Source organism: Lutra lutra, chromosome X (genome assembly GCF_902655055.1).
Source record: "Lutra lutra chromosome X, mLutLut1.2, whole genome shotgun sequence".
Lineage (NCBI taxonomy): Eukaryota > Metazoa > Chordata > Mammalia > Carnivora > Mustelidae > Lutra > Lutra lutra.
In genome coordinates this window covers 79,384,846-79,409,313 of record NC_062296.1, presented here as the reverse complement: position 1 = coordinate 79,409,313, position 24,468 = coordinate 79,384,846, and the positions used below count along the sequence as shown (strand labels likewise).

At 39.8% G+C, this 24,468-nt stretch overlaps 1 protein-coding gene across 4 annotated transcripts in view; it reads left to right on the top strand.

Annotated features, from left to right (window-relative positions):
• Nucleotides 1–24,468, top strand: part of POLA1 (DNA polymerase alpha 1, catalytic subunit) — a 307,958-nt gene that overhangs the window by 1,346 nt on the left and 282,144 nt on the right. For all 4 annotated transcript variants that reach the window (XR_007124795.1, XM_047716113.1, XM_047716112.1 and 1 more), the window contains 11 exons: nt 3,514–3,638; nt 6,280–6,376; nt 7,290–7,370; nt 14,499–14,614; nt 15,080–15,142; nt 16,242–16,334; nt 16,767–16,854; nt 17,142–17,343; nt 17,432–17,610; nt 23,430–23,542; nt 24,295–24,411. Coding sequence is in view for 3 of the 4 variants with exons in the window: in XM_047716113.1 (XP_047572069.1) it covers nt 3,514–3,638; nt 6,280–6,376; nt 7,290–7,370; nt 14,499–14,614; nt 15,080–15,142; nt 16,242–16,334; nt 16,767–16,854; nt 17,142–17,343; nt 17,432–17,610; nt 23,430–23,542; nt 24,295–24,411 (1,274 nt within the window). In the remaining variant the exon portion in view is untranslated. The remainder of the gene's footprint in view (nt 1–3,513; nt 3,639–6,279; nt 6,377–7,289; nt 7,371–14,498; nt 14,615–15,079; nt 15,143–16,241; nt 16,335–16,766; nt 16,855–17,141; nt 17,344–17,431; nt 17,611–23,429; nt 23,543–24,294; nt 24,412–24,468) is intronic.

The following is a 24,468-nucleotide window of genomic DNA, read 5'->3' as shown; positions in this document are numbered from 1 at the left end:
GAATTTTTCCCTTGGAGCAGAAAGATTGTTACCTGAAAGACTGTTGCAGGCTAGTGTCTGTCTGCTTTTGGGGAGGTTGGGGGTACTTCAGATGGTAATTTTGAACCAAATATTTAAACTTTTGTAATGGATTTTTTCATGCTTTTTTCTTTCTTTCTTTCTTTCTTTCTTTTTTTTTTTTTTTTGGTTAATGTACCTACATGAAGCGTTGGACACATTCCAAGAAGGAAATTCTAGGCCTTTTTTCTCTTTGGTATTAGAAGGTGGGGTACCTTGACAATGAAAATGAAAAGTTGAAAGGTCTATAACTAGCTATTATTACATATGAAAAGGGATCAGGGAGAGTTTAATGATTTAAAAAAGCAGGTACAGTGGTTTATTCATTTGTTCATTCAGCAAATATTTATTATGTACCTACTAGGTATAGGCATTTTGCCAGGCTCTGGTGTTACACTGTTAAAATGGTAGGTAAGCTGGACATGGTTTCTGTCTTCCTGGAGTTGAGATGGTAAAGAACTAATTATGTGTGGTGCTATATTGAGGCTTCTCTGAGAAAAACACTTAGCTTTATTTTTGCTTTCCAGAAGCTAGACCATGGTACTGCTGGGTGTGGTGTGTGTGGGATGTGTGTGTGCGTGTGTCTGTCTCTCCTCTGCATCTGTACACACATACACATACATTAAATGGGATTCTGTATTGCTGAGTACAAAGTAAGCTTGGGATCTTCATTTAATCCTTAACAACTTTATGAAGCAGACGTGATTATCCCCATTTCACAGATGAAGACCCTGAGGGTCTGCATTAGTCAAAGTCCTTAGAGGTGAAAGCTACAGGAGACAACTCTAGCTGATATAAATAGAAAGAAGTAATTTATTTTAAGTATTAGAAGGATATTGTATTGTTCACAGAAACTCCAGGTGGACTGGAGAATCATTTGCAGGGCTGCTTCATCAGGAACGGTAGTTAAAGTTGTGCCACAAAACTGGTCTAGTGAGGAGGTCATTGCCAGCCATGGCCAAGCACTTGATGTTATAGTTTGTACCTTGGGACATTTTTGGCTCTGTGACCCCAGGTAATCATCTTGCAGCTGTTGCTACTTCTAGAATCTTCCATTAGCCCACCCACTTTCCTTCCGACACTAGCTTCTGATTTAAAGTCTGAGCAGCTGTTCCTAACTGATAGAATTATTAATAACATTTTATATGTTCATGCCCTAGCTGCAAGGGTGTGTGGGAAAGAGTGTCTGCTTTTTCAACTTGGGTAGTGGGACTTGTGCTCCGAGTCCCAACAAGGTTTATAATGAGGGGATTTCACAAACAGTTTCAGGTGCCAGGCGGCTTAGAAGCCAACAACAAGGCATCTGGTCACTGCAGCTTGGAGATGTTAAAACTGGTGGTCTCATGTCACCCAGTAAGTGGTGGAGCCGGATTGTGCTGCTCCTCCCTACTTTCCTGTTCTCCAACTCTCCACTCTCACTTAAGATTCACTTTCCATGCTGACTTTCTTTCAGTTTCTGCTGCTTTTTTTTTTTTTTAAGTACTTAAGGACCATGCCAGACAGGGGACTTGAACTCATGACCCTGAGGTTGAAAGTCACATGCTCTACTGACTGAGCCAGCAAGGCACCCCTTTCTTTCAGTTTCTGAATACACCTTGCAGTTTTATCCCTTTGTAATTTGGCTTATGATTTTTTTCCCTGTGCTTCTGCTCCCTTTCCCCCTATACTCTGATGGTGAAATTCTAATGCTCTCTCTGGGTCTGTGTTGGGTACCTCCCCTGTGAAGCCTTCCCTGATTTCTCAGACAAAATTAGCAGCATTTTCTGTGTTCCTCAGTACCTTGTCCTTACCTCTTCTGTGACACCATGTCAGTATAATGGTGGGAGTCTTAGGTCCTTTTGTTTTATTTGACTATCAGCCCCCTTGAGAATAGGCAACTCTTCCTTCCTATAATTGTACCCCAAACCCTGTAGGATGGCACATTACTGCCTGTGAAGTAAGTCCATTTGAAGAACTATACATTTTGTCAGGAGCATCTATTAAAGGGAAGGCGGCATCTTTAAGGGAATATACCAAGGCCAACTTTTCACTCTGAGTGGTCATGCCCAGTAATCTCCAGAACCTTTTCACGTAGACCTGCTCATGATTTTTTTAAATCATTTGAGCCACGCCCAAGATTTTGTGGCTGTCATCATTAAGTACCTGCATTCCTTAATTTTTACTTAATGCCTTTCTGAAAATGGATTTAAAAGTCAAATGTGAAAGTCAAACAATAGACTGAGATGTTCAACAGAGATTCCATTTCCAGAAAGCTAGGGAAAAAAAAAGATCTCTAATTGTGCTTCACCTGTAAGATTTAGTTTCCAGCAGTTTATTGTCAGCATTTGGTACATGTTCCTTAAATTGCATCTTCTTTTTCAGTCAGATGTTTTGTCCATGAGTTGAATGTTGTTATGAACGTTCCAGAGGGTTTGGAGCTTTCAGGATGCATCTTACCAATACTTTTTTTCTGTGCCTCCTTTTTATGAAATAATTAGCACCAAATACAGTAAAAAGCCGGTTTCACAGACATAGATGGCAGTCGTGTTAAGCCAAAATGCACAGCTGGCAGGCAGCACTGTCTTGCTTGACTTGGTTATTCAGCAGCTGGTAAATGAGAGATTAGTTTTGTGGATGAACACTTCAGTGGTCAGTTTGTGATGAGTAATTCAAAAGTTGAATAAGTGAACACTGAGCATGAGTAATTCACAAGTTGAATAAATGAACACTGAGGGCTTCTGGTATTCCAGTAATTTTTGACAAAATACATTTTAATCTTTGTAATTTTATACTACTATTCTGTTTCCTAACCAAGTGAATGAGTCCTGGAAATCGGTGAAGGAATCAAGAATCTCTTCAGAGCCATCTTTTTAAATTCTCCCAACCCCCCACTTTATCCCTGCTTTGAAATTTCAAATACTTTATTTGAACCTCTGTCAGGGCATGTATTCTAAAGACTGTTTTTGAGTTAGTTGCTGCTTATCTCCCTTTTTAGATAATAAGTTCTGTGAGTACAGAAACCATGTCTTGCTTATCTTTTTGTCTTTTAGAGTGCTTAGTACTTTGCAAAGAGCAGATGCTCCTTTAAAGCCTTTCAAATTTTGGTTAATAGAATACAAAATGAATTGTCCTTCTTTTATAACTCTACTTATGGCCTGTCGTTTCTAATGGAAAGGTTATGGACTAATGGCTGATCTCCTTTCTCTACTGTCTCCATAAGATATCAGTTGAATTTGGAATTTTCCTCTTTTTGGAGGGAAAAAAATAACAGTTGCTTCATTTGTTTTAACTGGGTCCTAGAGAAAATTTCTGGAGTCACAGGAGCTGTATGAACATGACCTTCAGGAACCATCTACAGTATGAAAAGTACCCATTTCTGTATTAAAATTGTGTTACTGTTGACTGGAAATATTCTTGTTACTGAGGGAAGATGGCTGAAATTTTGTAACATCTCATGTAAACTTGGCTTTTTTTCAGCTGTGTCAGATTCAGGGAGTTTTGTAGCTTCTCGATCCAGGCGAGAAAAGAAATCAAAGAGGGGGCAGCAAGAAGCTCTAGAAAGACTGAAAAGGGCTAAAGCTGGTGAGAAATATAAATATGAAGTAAGTAACGATTTTATTTGCTTTTTTTTCCTTCTGTGCTTCATCTAATTCATAGCCTATAGGTATTTTATGTCCCCTTTGTCAGGAAATACGCATATATTTTGTGCTTGTAAGAGTAATTTCTTACTATTAAACAAGCATGGGCATGAAGTAGATTTATACGTTGTTTCAACTACTTGGCTCTTTAAGTTCTTGTAAGATGCTTTACAGATGCTGTTAAATTAAGAAATGAAAGTAGCTGTACATTTTTTTCCTTATTAAGCCCACTGCATGGGGCCCCCGGGTAACTCAGTTACCTGAGCCTTTGGCTCAGGTCACGATCCTGGGGTCCTGGGATCTAGTCCTGCATTGGGCTCCCTGCTCAGCAGGGTGTCTGCCTCTTCTTCCTCCCTCTGCCTCTTCCCCTACACATGCACACGTGCGCTCTCTCTCTCCCTCTCTGTCTCACTTTCTCTCAGATAAACTCCTTTAAAAAATAGCACACTGCAGCTTTGGTAAGTTTCATAGCTTTGGTGGGGGAACTTAGAAATGCTTTTACTTTACTTTTTACTTAAGGTGTTGAGTAGTCTAGCTAAGCACTACTTCTCCTTGGAGAAAATTGTTCCTAATTTTGTCTGCATTGGGTGAGGACTTGGGGCTTCTGTGTGTAAGATTGAATGTGATGCTTTTTCCGCTGTTTTCCTCTAACCACTGTTGATGGCCTGCAGGTAAAAAGCAAAAACAAAAACAAAAAACCAGGGTGGTTACCATCTAACACAGCATTGTGTGGCTTCACCTTCAGTGCTCTCTGATTATCTCAGCTGCCTCAGGGCTTGAAAGTGATTAATTAATACGAGCAAAAAAAAAATGATAATAGCAATTGCTACTATACTTTTTTAGCGAACACTGTTCTAAGTGCTTTTTACAAATGTGTTTGTTCAATTTTTCCAATAATCATGAAAAGTTAGATACTGTGATTAATAGCATTTCATAGGTGAGAATCCTGAGGTCACAGTGGCAGAGCCCTGATTTGAGCACAGGCAGTCTGGTTTCAGTATATGCATAGTTAACCATAGCCTATACTGTGTTGTGCAATTAAGAAAGTGGAAGAGGATTTTTGTCATTTGGCATCATTCATTTAAGTGAGTCAATCAGATCACAAAGGGTTGCTAAAAGGATTACAGTAAAGCAGGAGTAAAGCATTTTTAATGTAGGTACTTCTATAAAGGAGTTGTGTGGGGGCATTTCAGATGTTGACACAATGTGACTGATTTCCCTCTAATCACTCATGTTAATTGCATGGCTCTAAGAGTTCATGCCGAGCAGTAGCATGGGTGTTTTGACATAGAAGCAAAATGACTTTACTCAAAATGTTTTTCTAAGGTAGTTCTCTGATATCTTTTTGATAGTATAGAAGTGAGTTGCTTAAATAAGACACAAAGTATGCCTAATGGACTTCAACCAACACAAATAATCCTGCCAGTTCCCTTCCCCTGCCAAAAGAAAATTGGTCAGTATAGTAATACAATCTGACTAGTTTGTGTTTGTGTTGTCAATAGCTTAATTTGGTAGGGCAGGTAGTTTCTATTATCAGATGGTAAAAGGCCACATCGACATTTGCCAGTGATCCCTATAGGACAGATTAAACAGCAGGAGAAAACTAAGCCTGATCCTGTAATTGTCTCAGAGCTGTGGCAGGAGTCCAGTCGGCTCTGCCCATTGAGCTCTCAAAGCTCTATGGCCAGCGACTTTTCTTGGAGACTTAGCTCTCCAGCAGGAGTTAGTCGTTTCCTGCACTCCCAACCACTTGAACTCTGGAGAGAAGGGGGCAATTTTTAATTGCTTTCTATGAATTCTTCTAAGTAGCCCACCCAGTTGTCATCTGGGTAAGTCGATGGCAGCTGAGATGGTGTGCCTCTGTTCTGCTTGTTGCTTAAACTGTGCTTAAGTGAGCTGCTCTGTTTGTGCCAGGAGGTACTGGCCTTCTGGCCCTCTGGCAGTTGGGCAGCTCATGTTAGTGGAGAACTTGCCCTTCACACAGCACAGCATTTCAGTGTTTCCAGTCTCAAGATCTGAGAATGGTAGGGGTTCAGTGGTAATGCAAATAGGGATCACTTAAAAATTATTTCTAGTGTACCTGTAGAATAGAGAGTAGGCTTGTTGTGCTGATTTGAGGAGGAGGGTAGCTGGGGGAAGGTTAGCTTTTGAACTACCTTTGGTTTGGTTGAATAGTTACTAAAATCGTCAGTTTGCAGGGCAACGTCAGCTAGGCAGGAGGGAGTTGGCATGCCTTATGGGTTTGCTAAGTACAGGAGAAACCAGTCTAGAAGTTACAAGTGAATAATCCCCAAAGCTGCTAACAAAGAATTGGCTATAATTTAGTTTGTTTTTTATGAAGTAGATGAGTAATTGATGGTGTGACAAGTGTATTATGCTAATGGAATCATTTAATATCTTGTGTTAACACCCACCTAAAAGGAATACTAAGTTCATTGATGTCTATTTAAGGAAAACCTGGTAGTGGTGTTGAATGTCAGAACTCATGATTTGGTTGCAGCTGCTCCTTCAGGCTGCCATTCCTGTTTCAATTTGACAATTTCTCATCAGAATTGTTTAACACTTTCACTCCATTTGAAGCTTTCTCAAACTTGTATGATGGCAGGTTGAGGACTTCACAAGTGTTTATGAAGAAGTTGATGAAGAACAGTATTCAAAGCTGGTTCAGGCCCGCCAGGATGACGACTGGATCGTGGATGATGGTATGTGGGAAGAAATTGCCTCCTAGGCATTGTTTTAGTTGCTCTTCATCGAGTCTTATGTGATAGAGTTGCTGCTTTGCATTAGCAGATGTAAAACACTGTTAAGATGTTATTGTTGGTTCGGATTTTTCTCAAATAAATTATTTGAGAGTGTGGAGGAAGTACAATAGAGAGTTTATTTAGGGGTATTTTGGAGAATCCAGGCACATACCTCAGGTAAATCCTCCAGAATATGACACTGTAGGAAATGGGCAGAACCATGTGCCCATGGTGTATCCTCAGGTGATATGGGGATAAGAAAACTGTCTATTGCACGGAATGGCTGTGAGGATTATATGAAGCTATATGTGTGAAGAGTAACTTGGACAGTCGAAAGCACCAGATAGAGGCTGTTCCTGATGTTCTTAGAACCCATGTCGAAAATTCACTGGTTCTCGCTTGTTGGGTGTGACTTGTTGGGCATGTGCCTGGTGACCACCTGACCACAGGGAGTGATGTGGACTGCACCTGTGACCATATTTATGTTTCTGTTTCTGTTGTTGGGCTTAGCCATATTGCCATTTTTGCCTCATAGACTGAGGTGATTTTCTGGGCCTCTGTGATCTTGATTCTTTTGCTTTTTATTCTTTTGGTAGAGTAAAATTACTGTTAAGCATCCTGTTGTACTAAATCATTTCCCTAGCTCACCTAGATGGGCATAGCATATATCCTTTGGTTTTGACACAATAAACCTGCTCTGTAGATAATATGTTTCATCTGATACCTGTCTAAACAGGATTCTGCTACATTTAAAAATAGCACAGAACATCTGAGTAGGTATAAAAGGTGTTTTTGGTGGTTTGCTTTTTTGTGGCTAAAATATTACTGGCCATTATTAGAAACTTGATCTCAATTTCAAATTTTGTTCCTGCAGATGGTATCGGCTATGTGGAAGATGGCCGAGAGATTTTTGATGATGACCTTGAAGACGATGCCCTTGATTTTCATGAGAAAGGTACCTATATTTTGTTTTCAAGAGAGTGCCATTTTGAGATTACAAGAAGCAAAATTTGAGATGACTTGGTCCTTTGACACAAGTATCCTTTAAAGGAGAAAAGAACCTACCACAATTGTTTTTAGGTGTAGAATATGTTGTAATATTGAGAGAAGCATAGTTATGTCAAAAATTATATGTAAAAAGCAAAAACACCACCATGAAATGAAGTTTCATGTCTCAGTCATCCAAAGAGTTTGCTCTTTTACTTATTTTCGAATTTCAGTTCTGTGGTCATTTTAGACTTGGTGATTTTGAGAGCTGCAGCAATAAGTGATGTCTTTTAATTCCTCCTGAATTGAGGTACTTAAAATTTTAGCTCTTTGATAGTAGTACAGTACAATAATAAGGTTTAGTAATCAACTGGCTTTGTCTAATCAAAATTTAAAATGATATAAATGAATGCGTCAGATTTTCTTAGCCACATAATCATTGGCAAAACATTTTTTTGAGTAAACAAGCCTGATTTAGTTTCTGTAAAATGTGAAGGGGAAATTATCTTCAGTATTTGTTGTTTTGATTTGCTTCCTTATTACCACCAAGTGTAGATTGTGGGTCAACTAAGGCCTACTCACAGCCAGTTTTTTTTAAACAGCTTTATTGAGCTGTAATTCACATCCCATATAATGCACCTATTTAAAGTGTACATTTCAGTGGTGTTTACTGTAGTCCCAGAGTTGGGCGGCCATCACCACAATCATCTCACATTTTCATTACCCCAGAAGGAAATCATGCCTGTTACTGTGTAGTTCCCCAGTTCAGAATGTTTTTTTCATTTTAAGAAAGTGTTTTAAAAAAAGAGAGAAGTGCAAAGAAGAACGCGCCATAGCAACAGATAGATGTGTGTGGCCACAAAAACCTAAAATCTGTGTTATCTTGCCCTTTTCAGAAAGTCTGGGCCCCGAATTGTGGATTTTTAACATTTTCTATGTTTGTTTACTTCCTTCCTCTTCCCCCTTCCCAACTGTGTACAAACAGACTTTATTTTGGTCAACTTTCTGAAAGTAAGTTGTAAATACCATGACACTTAACGTCTACGTGCTTCATCAGTGACCTCCTAAGAGTGGGGACGCTTGTCTACTTAGCCACAGTACCCTTCTCATAGTATCATCTAATATGTTGGATCATAATAAGATTTCTCCAGTTAGCCCGAAATGATCTCTGTTTTTTCAGATGCAGAGTCCACTTTAGTTTTTATGTCTCCCAGTGCAGAGCAGTGCCATCCCTCTCCTCCTCCCACTCTGGTTTCTTTCTTTTCTTTTCTTTTTCTTTTTTTTTGTCTTTCATGACCTTAACATCTTTGAAGGGACTAGGCTGGTTTTGTTGAATGTCCCGTGGTCTGGGATTTGCCTGATTGCTTCTTGGTGCATAGAGTCAAAAATAAAATGTAGATGAAGTTGTGTCTTTCTCACTGATCATATCGGGGGTACATAAGATCACTTTGTCCCATTCTTGGTGATACTAGGTTTGATCTCTTGATTAAAATGATGTTTGTGGGGTGCCTGGGTGGCTCAGTGGGTTAAAGCCTCTGCCTTTGGCTCAGGTCATGATCTCAGGGTCCTGGAATCGAGCCCCACATCGAGCTCTCTCCTCTGCAGGGAGCCTGCTTCCTCCCCCCTCTCTCTCTGCCTGCCTCTCTGCCTGCTTGTGATCTCTGTCTGTCAAATAAATAAATAAATAAAATCTTAAAAAAAAATAAAATAAAATGATGTTTGTGAGGTCTTTTTCTTATAAAGCTACCTTTCCACCTTTGTATTAATGTAAATATGGGGTGATAATTTGAGACCCTGTGTCTGTTTTCCCCATTAGCTCTCTCCCAGTGCTTTCAGCATCTATTGATGATTTGTTTCTGTCCTTTTTAAAGTGATCGCTTCAAACTCATGGACTGAAATTGTTGTTACAGTTCAGTATCCATTATCATTATTTTTTTTCGTGATGTTCATATTATCCCACATTTGGCACTGGGAGCCTCCTTGAGCTGCCTCCTGTGTCCTTTTTAACATGACCCCATCAGTCTTTGAGCATTTCCTTGCTTCCTGAGCCAACAAGATGTTCCAGGTTCTCCTTGTGTTTGTCTTGTCCCAGACCTGGAATCTAACCATTTCTCCCAAGAGTCATGGCTTCTTTAGTGGAGAATGGTATTCAGATCTAGGGAATGGATGGTACTCCTTGCTACTAAGGTGTAATGGTTTCTAGGCCCTTTTGGTGAACAGAATTCAGAGATTTTATATAGATGTTATGGTTTCATGCTGATATATTCAATTCAAATACAACACCACAGGGCTCTTCTTTGCCTTCACCAGTTCTATATTTGTATCTGCCTTCAACCCCAGTGAAAACCCTTGTGCTCTAAAATAGACACAAAATAATTTTAGAAATTTTAGAGCTATTAAATCAGCATGTCTACTGACGACCTTTCTAAATGAAGTTTATAATTTCTTTATGGTTTTATTTGGTTTATATCTTGGTAAAAGTGTATAGTTAAGAGAATTGTGTTTGGAAGGTGTTATGAACTTGTTTTTTTCTGTATGCTATTCTATCAGTTTACTCTAGATTCATTTGTGTTTGTATTCATATTAGGGTTTTAAAAAATCCTTCCATTTTAATTTTATTTTTTGAATATTGTAAGACATTTATATGATTTCAAAATCATAACGATATTGAGATAGACTCAGGTAAATCTTACTCTCACCCCTGTGCTTTCTACTTCTTCATTTCTACACATTTCCATAGGTAAGCATTTTTAATAGTTTCTGATTATCCTTCATGTTTCTCCTTTTCCAAAAAAGTAAGGATGTGTGTATTTTTAAAATGTGGGATGTTATTTATTCATTCATTAGTTAAGTTAGGATATGTGGACTTTCTTGTTTCTGCCAACCTTTGTAATGTAGGAACTCTACACAGTGGTACTGTTTGGTCACGGTGTGGTTAATTGTGTATTCCTAGTTTTTGTATGTCCATGAAGAAGAGAACGAAAGGAGCCTGTGTGCTCCTTCAGTGCTCAGTGCACAGCCTCAGTGCTCCTTCAGTTCAGGAGCCCTGAACCGAGGAGGACTTTGTTCAAGTTCTGGTTATGTTGTTCATTGCCTGTATCATTTTGAGTGGGTCCTATCACTTACCTGGACATGACTTTTGTTGGCTGTAAATTAGGTTGCACTGGACAGGGAAGTTCTTGAGAAAAGGACCCATGTCCTAGTCATCTCTCTGCCAATCACAGTAGCAAGTGCAGAGAAAGTATGCAGCTTTTGTTGAGTAAATGAACCATCTTTTTCATTCCGTTGTCATCTTGTTATTTCTTCACAGTAATATATCAGTGAAGAGAATGACTTGGCATTCTGGAGGAGAGCTAGTCTCGGAAGTCTTTATCCCATGCTTTGGCACCATTCATCCACAAGTCCCCACTGTTTCAGTGTCCCTTAGGAGAGCCCAATAAGGTCTCAAAATCTTAGGAAGGGAAGTGGAATTTTGCAGTCCACTTTAAGGACTTGGAAGAAATTGTAACGTTTTGCACAGATGTATAAAAGGGTAACTGTGGTGTGGATCCAATCCCTGACATGCTTCAAATAGAGACAGAAAATATTAACTAAGTCCTAATGAAAAAAATTAGTAGAAAAATGAATAAAACAAATAAACAGAAGCACTAAAATTGTGGAAGATTCTACATCAAATGTTGACTCCTATTTTTTATGTTTCTTTTTGTCCTTCTCTCTAGATACTACTAACCTACAATGGTGAAATTAAAGCCTGCTTATGAAACCTTCCTTGTTATTCAAACCTCTGTTGACCTTCTCTCTTGATACCCTGTATTAGGACCTGTATTTTGTATTCTAAACATTTTGGCCATTAATTATATTCTGTTTCCAAACTGCCAAATGATCGCAATAAAAAAATTATTTCTCTTGTCTTATATTTCTCACAAATGTCCTATAGACTTTTATATTTTTAGGCACATGAAAAAATGCCCTTTTTATTGTGGTTAAATATACATATAATTTCTCATAAGTGACGTTTAATACATTAACAGTGCTTGTAGCCATGACCATTATCTAGTTCCAGAACATTTTTAACCCTCTGAGTGGAAACCCATATCCATTTAACAGTCACTCCCCAGTCTTCCTTCCCAGATCCCCTGGCAACTACTAGTCTTTCCATCTCTATGGATTTGCCTATTTTGAATATTTCAGGTAAATGGATTGATAAACTGTGTGACCATTTGTGTGTGGCTCCTTTAGTTTAGTGTGATGTTTTCAAGTTTCCCTTATGTTGTAGCATGTGTTAGTACTTCATTCTTTCTTATGACTGAATAATATTCCATTGCATGTGGAATTTAGGATGTTTCTACTTTTTGGTTATTGCGAATAGTGCTGCTATAAACATTTGTGTGCAAGTTTTTGTTTGGACACCTGTTTTCAGTTCTTGGGAGTATCTACCCAGGAATGGATTTATGTGTATATATTTTTATTTACTTTTTTTTCCTTACATGAAAGATATTTTCCTGTAGATGCTTTTGTACTTTGTGTTTTTTCACTTAACATGCTATCGTGAAAATCATCCTATATTAGCACATAGAGATCTTTTTTTTACTTGTTTCTATATTGTTGCATAGTATTTTACTGTATAAATGTATGATGATGGTGTATTCAAATGGCTTCACTGAATTGTCAATTAGATTTTCAGTAATTTGCTTTTATTTTTATTTTTACATTTTTAAAATTTATTTATTCATGAGATGGGGGGCAGGCCCCCCCATGGAGCAGGGAACCCGATGCGGGACTCAATCCTAGGACTCTGAGATCATGACCAGAACTGAAGGCAGACGCTTAACCGACTGAGCCACCCAGGAACCCTCAGTAATTTGCCTTTACAAATAATTCTGCATTGAATAACTTGGTGCATATGATGCTTTCCTCAGAAAATTCCGATAAGGAGAATTGCTGGCTCAGAGAGGAAAATGCACATGAAGTTTTATGAACTATTGCTCTAGCAGTTGTCCCATTTTACACTCCCATTAACAATTTGAGTTCCCATCTTCCAACAATTTATACTCCTATGGCCTCACCAACAGAGTGCATTGTGAAGCTTTTGGAATTTTGCCACTCTGATACATGAGAAATAACATCTCGGTGTGGTTTTCATTTGCGTTTCTTTTACACATGAAGTTGAGCATCTTTTCATAAAATGTAATAGCTGTTTATATATTTTTTATGTGAACTATTTGTGCGTGTTTATTGTGCATATTCCTTTTGGGTTTGGGGGCTTTTTAAATCCAGGGCACTTTTTTTTTTTATCAGAGAAATTGGTCCTTTATCTGTAAAACATTATATATTATATTTTTTCATGTTTTGTCTTTAAATTTATTTCTCTTGTAATTGAATTTATCAGTTTTTTTTCCTTACAGATGGATTTTGAATCAGAAAGACTTTCCCAAAACCCAGGTTACAAAGGAACTTGCCTTTTTTTTTTTAAAGATTTTATTTATTTATTTGACAGAGATCACAAGTAGGCAGAGAAGCAGGCAGAGAGAGAGAGAGAGAGAAGCAGGCTTCCCGCTGAGCAGAGAGCCCGATGCGGGACTTGATCCCAGGACCCTGAGATCATGACCTGAGCCAAAGGCAGCGGCTTAACCCACTGAGCCACCCAGGCACCCTGCCTTTTTTTTTTTTCTTTAAGAGATGGGGGGGTAGAGAGAGAGGCAGACACAGAGAGAGAGAATCTTAAGCAGGTTCCATGCCCAGCCCAGGTTGATCTTACAACCCTGAGATCATGACCTGAGCTGAAATCAAGAGTCAGAGGCTTAACTGACTGAGCCACCCAGGTACCCTGAAACTTGCCTTTTTATTAAAGTCTAGGATATTCTCATGTTAAAAATTTTGATCTTTGATTTATTTGGTGTTTATACTGGCTTCTTTACATATGGGTAGCCAACACTACTTATTAAAAAGTCCATCTTCTCCCCAGTGATATGAGATGCCACCTTTATTATGTGCTAAATTCCATAAGTAATTTAGTTTTTTCTGGATTCGATTTTCTATTTCATCTGGTGTGAGTATTATGCTGCTACCACACTATATGATCTATTCATTCTAGGTCTTTTTGAGGAAGAGACTTCTCTGGCATGAATCTGAAAGAGAGAGTAAAACTGACAGTATTAGAAGAGTTTGTAGGTGATTTACACATGGCCATAAGAGAAAACATGTGGCACAAGTTGTTCTTTACTGAGTGGATATCTCTGTGCCATTTAGTGTTGTGACAACATATTGTGTGTGTGTAGTTGCTGTTCCTCATAAGATGGAAATTAGGATGCTATACTATCCTGACTGGTAATCCTATTTCTTCACAGTTAGTTTTCTTGTCAGATTCAGGATAGCACTAAAAAGATGATCTCATGAAGGCTGCTACACTAATCCCTTGGTTCCAGATGAGCTTGAGCATTTTATTTCTCTTGGAAAAAAAAACACGGGGCACCTGGGTGGCTCAGTGGGTTAAAGCCTCTGCCTTCGGCTCAGGTCATGGTCCCAGGGTCCTGAGATCAAGCCCCATGTCGGGCTCTCTGCTCAGCAGGGAGCCTGCTTCCCCCTCTCTCTCTGCCTGCCTCTCTGCCTACTTGTGATCTCTCTGTCAAATAAATAAATAAAATCTTTAAAAAAAAACCACACAACACCCCCCCCCGACCTTTTAACAGGATTTTTATTCACACTAATGATAGCCATTAAACAATCCCACTTAATAACTTATTCTGGTATTTAACTAGTATTTCATCAGTTTTTAAAAGATTTTTAATATCTTTACACCCAACGTGGGCCTCAAACTTACAACCCCAAGATTAAGAGTTTTTGCACTCTCCACTGACTGGGCCAGCCAGGAGCCCTGTCATCAGTTTTTATAATAGCATTTAGCCTAAGTTTTCTGGAATTAAGCTGTTTTTAACAATTCTTTCCTGTGTACCATGTATAAAATCTCATATTTTGTATTTTGAATTCTTTATGTTTTTCTTCTCATTCTCCTGTACACAGGGCAGGTGACTTGGCTTTTAGTTTCCCATATTGATTTTTGCTGGTGCATGCTTATAAATCAGTTATATTCCAACAGGAAAAGATGGTAAAGCACGTACCAAAGACAGGAGGAATGTAAAGAAGGCTGCGGTGACAAAACCAAACAATATCAAGTCAATGTTCATTGCTAGTGCTGGGAAGAAGACTGCAGATGTGAGTTTTGTAATTTTCTGATATTTTGTCTTTTCTTTTGAGAAGTAAATTTAGTATTTGATTGTATAGACAATAGGTGCTCAATGTATTTGAGCTTAGCTATTTCAGTTGTATTTTCCTGATTTCAGTCACAAAAGTAGATGTAGATTTCCGGGTGATTTTAGGAACCTCATTGTTTGGAACTTGGAGATAGAAAAGTGAATGAAAAGCTGCATGGACAGTGTGTTTGTTTCATTGATTTGCTAGCAGGAGGATCATGAAATGAGGGTAAAAACAGGATGCGAGCTCTAGGTTTAGGCATTAAATGTACACAGGTGATTGTTAAGATCTGTGAACAGTAGATGAGCACTCAAGACTGAAGAGGCAAGGACTAACTGGTTGGGTTCTTCGTTTCACAGACACATGGTCTGGGTGAAAACATGAAATGCAGGGCTTTCTCATTCTACTTGTCTTTATAATTTCCAGAAAGTGGTAGATTTGTCCAAGGATGATCTGCTAGGTGACATTCTACAAGATCTGAACACTGAGGTAAGTCATTCTCTGGGAGTTGTCAAATATGCAGGGGTCATAGGCTGAAGAAATAATTCAATAATTTTATAGAACAGACTGTTGCTAGAATTTAAAACAAAAAAAATTCAATGATGATACCACTGTATACACCCAAAATAAAACCCCACAAAGAAAAATAACCCCTTTCCCAAACAACTCTCCAAACTGGCTTTCTTACCACTTTAGGTGAGTAGTTTCCAGCTGTTACAAGTTCTGCAATTATGTCGATGGGGCTACGTGGGGATGTGTTTGAGATAGTATGAATACATAACACGAGTCAGTCTTGGGAATGCCCACTGCTTGTGTTCAGTTGCTGCAGTGTATGGTCCCGAAATAGATTGATACCTGTCAGTCTGCACATTCGGCTGTGAGATCCTCATCTTGAATTCAGAGAGGGAGTAAAGGACAAGAGTCAGTGAGCTGTCCCTGAGAGAACTCAGACAGGCTCAGCTGCTCTGGGAATTTGCATTTGGGCTATTTCACGAGGACTAAACAGATTTGGGGGGGGTGTTTCTTTCCAAGTAACCCTTGATTAAACCAACTAACATCAATACGTGTGGCTCTAGCTTGACAGTTTTTATTTTATTTATTTATTTTTTTTTAAAGATTTTTATTTATTTATTTGACAGACAGAGATCACAAGTAGGCAGAGAGGCAGGCAGAGAGAGAGGAAGGGAAGCAGGCTCCCCGCTGAGCAGAGAGCCTGATGCGGGGCTTGATCCCAGGACCCTGGGATCATGACCTGAGCTGAAGGCAGAGGCTTTAACCCACTGAGCCACCCAGGTGCCCCTCTAGCTTGACAGTTTTTAAATGCAATATCCTGGAAGGGTAGGGGGAAAGTACGTTAAGTTGTAAAAAGAAAAAATTGGTGAGAGGTGGACTTAATATCTATTCTGGTTTTCTCGTGAGTCTGTGGTATTGTTGCTATAGTAACTACAGTACATGAACATAGATCTGTGGGGGGAGCAGGGAAGGAAAAAAAATGCTTTGCTTATTGGGCCTTAATGGGGGAGGAAATGCACTTTTTCTGTCTGTGGAAAGCCAAGCATGGCAGGGAATGTCTTATTCTTCCCTTTAGAAACCTCAGATAACTCCACCACCTGTAATGATACCAAAGAAAAAAAGATCCATTGGAGCTTCACTGAATCCTTTCTCTGTGCACACCCCCAAGGTAAAGTGCGTGGAAATACCTTCAATCTTGATTTATATTATTGCTTAAAACTTAGTTAGTTGATTTTCTATTTGAGGGAAATGCTTTTGAATTTGTTCTTGATTTTTGTTTTAAATTAGGCCTCCTGTTTCATTATATAGTTTCATGTATTTCAAGAATAGCATGTGCCTGGTTTTTTCATAGTAAATTTTTAGTAACTAGTATGTGTTTATTATAGGTATTACAGCAGTGCTAAATGTAATAATTTTCTTCCTGGAAACAAGTATTTTTTTGTAAACGTAGGTAACAGTAAAATAATGGAAGCTGTTACGTTAATAATACATAAAATTGTTGTATAAGTGGGAACTGTCATTTTCTCTGGTCAGGGTAGGATGGTTGCATATTTTTTTGGTATGCTGGTCTAACTGACTGAACATTTAAAAATATTTACAGGTAGTTCCTTCAGGAAAAACGGCTTCCCCTGTCTTAAGGAAGGAGCCTCCATTAACTTCAGTTCCCCTTAAATGTGCTGAATTTGCTGGTAAGTCTGACGTCAGGCAGACCTACAAGGGTAGTTGCAAACTGCCGTCAGAAATGGAGGTGCCGTGAAGGAGGAAGTGGAGATGATTTTGAAGCTATTATGATAGCAGGTTCAGTTGTGACAGATTTGAATCCACAGCAGTAAAAGTTAAAAAACATCCAGTTTGGAGATGGAAGAGAAATGCAAATGCAGTGTGGGAGAAAGGGTAGGCTCCTATCGCCGTGCTGGGGAGGCCTTTGTGTTCCATGGCAGCAGTACATGATGGGAATGTGTGATGACGCCTACAGGAGAGCCAGTGCCAGCGTTGTGTGTAGATGACAAGGAGGACTCAGGAGCAATGGATTTTGAAGACGGTGACTTTGACGAGCCCATGGAGGCTGAGGAAGTGGATGTGGAGCCTGTGGCTGTCAAAACTTGGCACCAAGAGAGTGAGCCAGCAGAGGGGGTGAAGCATGAGGCGGATCCTGGGAAAGGGACCACGTCCTACTTGTAAGAGCATTTTATGACGTTTCTGGCAAGTAGCACTATAAATTATTCTGTTGGATTTTGAAAGGTTCTCAAAATGTAATTTCTGCAGGGGAAGTTTTCTCCCAGATGTTTCTTGTTGGGACATTGATCAGGAAGATGACAGCAGTTTCTCAGCCCAGGAAGTCCAAGTGGATTCCAGTCACCTCCCACTGGTAAAAGGGACAGACGAGGAGCAAGTGTTTCAGTTTTATTGGCTGGATGCTTATGAAGATCAGTACAATCAACCAGGTAATCATATGTACCTCTTTAATACAGAATAGTGCCTTTTTCTTAAGTGGTTTAGTTATTATAGTTGACAAAGACTCTGTCCTCATGTACGTGTGTTGTAAGAAAGCACCACTCGTTCATTGTAAAGGATGCGAGCAGCCCAGGTGGAGAGGAGTTGTGGTATGAACAATCCTTAAACATTTTTTTTTCTATAAACCAGTTATATGTGATTTTGGAATGTGTACTTATAGTTAACCTTTGATGTATCTAAAGTTGTAGTTACACATTTTTTTTTAAAGATTTTATTTATTTATTTGACAGAGAGAGAGATCACAAGCAGGCAGAGAGGCAGGTAGAGAGAGAGGAGGAAGCAGGCTCCCTGCTGAGCAGAGAGCCCGATGCGGGGCTCGATCCCAGGACCCTGAGATCATGACCTGAGCCGAAGGCAGCGGCTTAACCCACTGAGCCACCCAGGTGCCCCGTAGTTACACATTTTATTTTAAATGGAATCAGTCAGTAATTTGCTTCTTCATTCAGCACATTGGACACCTGTTGTGTGCCAGGCACTGAGATGGCATGAACAAACTGGACAAGTTCCCAGTCCTAATGGAGCTTATATTCTAGTGGGGTGGGAGCTGTGGGGGGAATGGGCAGTAATTAAGGTAAGTTGATAAATGGTGTGAAGGCATTTAGTAGGGGGATGGCTGAGGAAGGCCTGTCTGAGGAGACCACCATTGGGCTGAGATTGGAAGCCCATGCTGAGCTGAGGAAAGAGTGTATCAGCCTGAGGAAACAGTGAGCACAGAGGCCTGGAGAGAGAAAGGAGGCCTCTGTGGTTGTAGCACAGTCAGTCAAGGGCCAAGATTGGTAGAAAATGAAGCTGGAGACAAAGGCAAAGGGCAGGTAATGAAGGACCTTGAAAGCCATAATGAGGAATTTAGATCTTTAAGAGCAGAGGGGGATGTGGTGGAGGATTTTAAGTGCTGGTGGAGGGGATGGTGGTCATATGGTTGGGTTTACAGTTTAACAAGAGCCTTCCAGTTTGTGTGGAGAATGGCGTGTTTGGGGTTGGGTGGGGGTGGAGAAGCCCTGGAGATCAGTCAGTCCAGGGCAGGCATGCTAGTTACTTGGCCTAGTGGTGGCTGTGGAGAAGGAGAAGAGTGAATGCATCTCACGTGGATTTTGATGTGAACCTGTTGATGGCTTGATGTGGGAGCTGACAGGAAGGAGGAATCACAGATGATTCCCAGATCCTCCTCCAAATGAACTGAAAATGTGAATTCTGACTCAAGGCCAGGAGGCACTCTGGTTTCTTTTTGTAGTCCTTGAGCCGTTCACCGCAGGGCTGGGCATGCCAAGGTATGTTGGATTAATATACCATACATATCCTGAAATAGAGTTGCCTTTATTCAGATCCATGTCTGGGTATGAGGGTAGATGCAACTGTACTTTTCAAAGTGGTTTCCTAGAGGCTGCATCTGGTGAAAATAGAGTATCAGTATAGCAAGTGAATGAGTAAGAAGAGTTAAGTATTAACCATCAGACTTGAAGACCAGATTTACCTTAAAGATAATCAGGCATTGACTAACTGGAAAGTTGTTACTGTCTCTGTGAAGGGAGGGGGCAGAAGCATTAATAGGCTTCAGCATATCAAATGCACAGGCATTTGAGTAGCAAACTGCCACGTCTTAGTTTCATAGGTAAAGAAAGAGCCATCTTAGAAATGGTATCTACTTTAGCTGTGACAAGATAATTTGGTTAGATCCTCTCACCTCCTTGTTTACCTCTTTGCTACTCACCAGTGGAAGGTAGACTGGTAAGTGGGATTGCATGAGGCTGAGCAAGGATTTCCCATCAATTGCTGAAATCCTGGCCTGCCCTGTTGTATGGCTTCAAGGGGACACCATTTTCACATGTGTTTTCATGTGTTTTAGGCTTCCTGGAGCACAATGACACTGTGGGGCTTGCCAGAGTTGTGTGATGTGGTGGGCCTGTCCTTCCCAATGCTAATCCCTTTGCTGGATTTGCTCCGTGCTGGATTTGATTCCCTGTCCTGGCTAATAGTTCCCTCAAAACTGAAAATTGGGAGTAAGCCTTGACTGCCCCTTTCCTTCATTCTCCTCACCAAGTCTTGTTAGTCTTCCCCTCCGAAAGTAGACAAGCTGTCTTCTCTCTGTAGTTGCCTCTGATTCCTTCTTGCCTACTGAAACCATTGCACCAGCTTCCTAAAGGATCTTTTAGCTGTCATCCCCTCCATTGCAGCCAGAGTGATTGTTCAGATGGGTAGCACTGATCACATCATTTCCTTGTTTAAAAAAAAAAGAAAAAAAGAAAACTCCTGTGTAGCTGGAGTTTTTTACTGCCTACAACGTACAGTCCAAGTTCCTTAGCAAGGCTTCTGATACCTGCTGTGTATGACTTTTGTGTTCTAGAGATAGTTCTCTGTACCTGTTGTTTTTGATACTGTGTTCCTTTACTCCTTGTGTTTGGCTCAGCCCAGGTGTGTCATGTCTGGGAAGTTTTCCTAATCCTCCAGACTGGCCTAAGGGCCCTTTCCCTGGTACCCCATCATACCCTTTCCCATCATAGTGTTTGTTATATTATTTTATAAAGATCTGATTCTGAATTTTTCTTGTCCCAAATGCTTTTATTTAACTCCTGGATGGCTGGGACCTTTTCTTTTCAGCTTTTAGTACAGTGCCACGTACATAGTAGGGATTTAATAAATGTTCATTGAAATAAACCACACAGTGATTGACAGTCCTGTGCATGATGCCCATGAAAGGTTTCAGAGAGCTAGAGGTGCATTCACTGCTCTTATTGAAATTACCTCGTAAAGCCTTATTACAAGGGTGTGGGGGAAGAATAGGTAACAGAGATGAGTGTTGCACCCCCGCTCCACGTTAATCCACGTACAAAACATCAGAATGCACAGTGTCAATTGCCAAGGATTAGAACCTTAAGAAACAACAATCTTCTTTCTGTCCTGTGTAAAAATGAGTTTATTTTTTTCTACCTTTTGTTTACTGGTTGATACTCTTATTTTAAAAAAAAACAAAACATTGTTTTGCAGGACAGGGTCTAGAGCTGCACTGTCCACTGTGGTACCATATATGTCTACATGTAGCTCTTTAAATTTAGATTTAAATTAAAGTGAAATAAAATTTGGGGTGCCTGGGTGGCTCAGTGGGTTAGGCCTCTGCCTTCGGCTTAGATCATGATCTCAGGGTCCTGGGATGGAGCCCTGCATCGGGGTCTCCACTCAGCAGGGAGCCTGCTTCCCCTCCTCTCTCTGCCTGCCTCTCTGCCTACTTGTGATCTCTGTCTGTCAAATAAGTAAATAAAATCTTTAAGAAAATAAAATGAAATAAAATTTCAAATTCAGTTTCTCAGCCAGTAGCCCCATTCTGAATGCTTTAATAGCCACATGTGGCTAGTAGCTGCCATATCTGTGGATGGCACAGATAACAGAACAATTCTGGCATCACAGAAATTTCTAAAGGCTAGTGCTTGGCTGTAGTAATCGGTGTTGGAGGTTTAGATTGAGGCATTGAAGCCCAGCTGTATTAGGAAAAGCAACCAGTTTATGGTATGTATCCTTACCGAATTCCTATTGCTACCATAGTCGAGGATAGGCCTTTCCAACCACTATTGGGATATATTTTGCATTTGAAAGAGGTAGTAGTCTGTTATTGGCCCGTCTTCCAAATGCATTGGTAAAAGGAAATTTCTTGTGCTGGAATAATCCTCAGACAATCTGGTCTAGTTACAGAGGAGGAAGCTAAGGCTCCAAAAGATAAAGTGGGCAGCTTTTAGTGGCAGAGCTCTGGGCTTCTCACCCTCAGTCCACTGTGCCATTCCGCGGTGCTTCTTAAGCTATGTCCTCTGTGATTGATGCCAACGGGTTAAAAAGGATGGCTTGTAAAAAAAAAAAAGTCTTTTAATCTCAGGGGGTTGAACAGTTTCATCATGATAGCAGGTAATGATCACTGAGCCTTGGTGAAATCAATGCTGCTAATAAAAACGAAGTACTCCCAAAGACCCTGTTATTGTGTCTCACTTTCTTACAGATTCTAAGTAAGTCAGTTGTTGCTGAATGCTCCATAATTATGAAAAGAATCTTACTCTTTGCATATGGGAAGATATCCTGTCTTCATTATGACTTTTTCAAGGTTGAATAATCCTGACTGCACCTGGTTTCAGCTAGTAACTTTGGGGGAAATGTAATCTTTGTTTACCATGATCTTTTTGTGGCAAATGAGGCATAAACAGTGTCAAATGTGTGCATGAAGTGTGATATTAGTTTGACTGTAAAATGAGCTATTTGAATCTGTGAATCCAATATTAGGGTCTTTATTTTTCTTTGCATGGAATTTTGTTTTTTCGTCTCTAACTGTTGTGAGGATGACTTTTAATTTTCTGAGCTCCTGTGATTTTTTTTTCTTTTTTAATCATTCCCCACAGTCCTCCCTTCCCTCTCCCCTTCTTTCCCCCACCCCAGCTGATAATCACACAACTCTTTTAAGAATTTTAATCATCTGCAGAAATGAAAATTTTTAGGTGGTCTTATTTCTACTAGAACGAGTGACAAAAGGAAGCACTGATGAGCTATCTTGTGAAACTGGAGTAATTGGCCTTGTGAACAGTAGCCTTTGCATGTGCCAGAATTTTCTTAGTGTCTCAGACAAGTGGCTGTGTTGAGTGGCTATGTTGATTACTGCTGTCTAATTATGCTCAGAGCTCGGGATTTTGCACAGTGGCCATCTCTTAGGTTGACTATCAGATCTCTGGAGTCCTTTCTTGATGTCCAGTTTTCAGGAACAGTGATTTGATATCTATCTAGAAAGGCTTGTTTTTACTTTGTGGTATATATTACATAGGAATCTCAAAAGGGACATGTTTGCTGGTTTGGTTACTAGAACATTTGTTACACAGAAATTGAAGAGCAAGGAATGAGACGAGCACTACCTATCCAGATTTTTTAGTTGTCTATGAGGTAGAAAGGGTAAAATAGGAGATAATAGTTGAACTGTATTACGAGATATTTATCATTATAATGGAATAAGGTATATGAGATCTCTTATCTTTTTCCCCAAATGCAGTTTTACATGTAGAAAAATATTGATGTACCATACAGAGTTATTGTTATACATGAATGTTAATTTTTATTGGTGAGTACAAGTGCTAAAAAGCGATTTAGTATTCTCACACTTTATAAGAGGTTTAAATAGGAGATTTGTTGGCAAATAGTTTGCTTTTTTTGTTTCTCTTAATCTGGGTAGTCCCAGTTCTGGGGAAGTTTTTTCCCCATACTGACCTCGGGTAGCTCTGTAATTTCTGAGTTATGTTTACACTGACCTGGGATGTCTTTGCAATTCCCCCAGGAGTTTCTGCACTAACCTGGGGTATCTTAGCAGTTCCCCAAGTGTGTCTACTCGGACTTGGGATGTCTTCTTAGTAAGTGAGGTTAGTCTGTATTTACCTACGATGTCTCTAGCAAAATGTTCACACCAAGTTAGAGAATCATTCTATCCCCTGTTTTCTCAGTGGTTAACAGGTTTTACTAGTGTGGTGTTGTCACATGGCTTAAGTACTGAGTAAGCGAACTATGCTTGTGGAGTGGGGAGCAGATACAAATTTACTGTAAAAAAATGTGTCATAAAGGCAAGATACTAGATTCAGGGACATGTGCATGTAATGCTTGTCATTTTAATTTACAAAAAGTTTTTGTTTTAATGATTTCTAAATGTGTGGACACATTCAGTGAGCCTTTATATTGCCCCTTTAATATGATATAATTGAAATGTTTCTTTTCTCATGGTTTTCCCTTACTCTTTTAGGTGTGGTTTTCCTATTTGGCAAAGTTTGGATTGAATCCGCCAAAACCCATGTGAGCTGTTGTGTCATGGTGAAAAACATCGAGCGAACACTTTACTTCCTTCCCCGAGAAATGGTGATTATTAGTGATTAGCCTCTAATTCCCAGTACCTTGTATGTTCTGCCACTAGCCCTCTTCAGTGGGGCTGTGACTTCTCCACAGCCTTGGTGCTGCTTTCTTGCTGGCTGTCTAGTAACCACTGGTTGTCAGCAGCTCCTTTAGAGGTTGGAAAAATAGAGAATGGGGTAAAACCATGGGTTTTTTGACTCGTTAGAGTGTCAAAGTGTGAGTTTCAGTATATAATAGTATCTTTTCCCCCACCCTTCATTTTCCTAGTAATCATGGTTGGGAGTGTATGGCTCAGAAACGTGACGGCATTTGGGCGCGTTGTCCTGCTTCTGCTCTGCAGGCAGCAGTACCGGTCCCTCCACGGCCGTTGAACCGGCTCAGGCCCATTTGCTCCTCCTTTTTAAATTGGGACTTCCCATCCACACTCCCCTCCCAAACCCAGCCTCTCCCCTGAGCTCTCAGCTGAACTGTGAATCTGAAGCTTCTTGGTCAAGATTTACAACTCTCCTGTCCCATTTTGTAGAGTCTGTCCTTATCTGATGTGCTTTTATGATGCCACTGGGAAGATTTGGGCATTGGTTTTAGTCCATTTTTGGGGTTTGCTGCTATCTTTGAACTCCTATATCTATAAGACTGTTCTTTAAATGTTTTAAATGGCTGAAGGTGAAAATTGAATTGGACTTGGGTTTCTTGTTGTTAAAAAGATCTCATGTACAGATATTTTTTCTCCCTCCCCTCTCCTCTCTGTGGGAGAGCAGAAAATTGATCTAAGTAGAGGAAAAGAGACAGAAATTCCAGTCACAATGAAGGATGTTTATGATGAATTTGATGAGAAAATAGCAGCAAAATACAAAATCATGAAGTTCAAGTCCAAGGTTTGTATTTGGTGATAATTTTTTCCCGCTGTTTATTAGTTGTTTGTTCATTTCCTG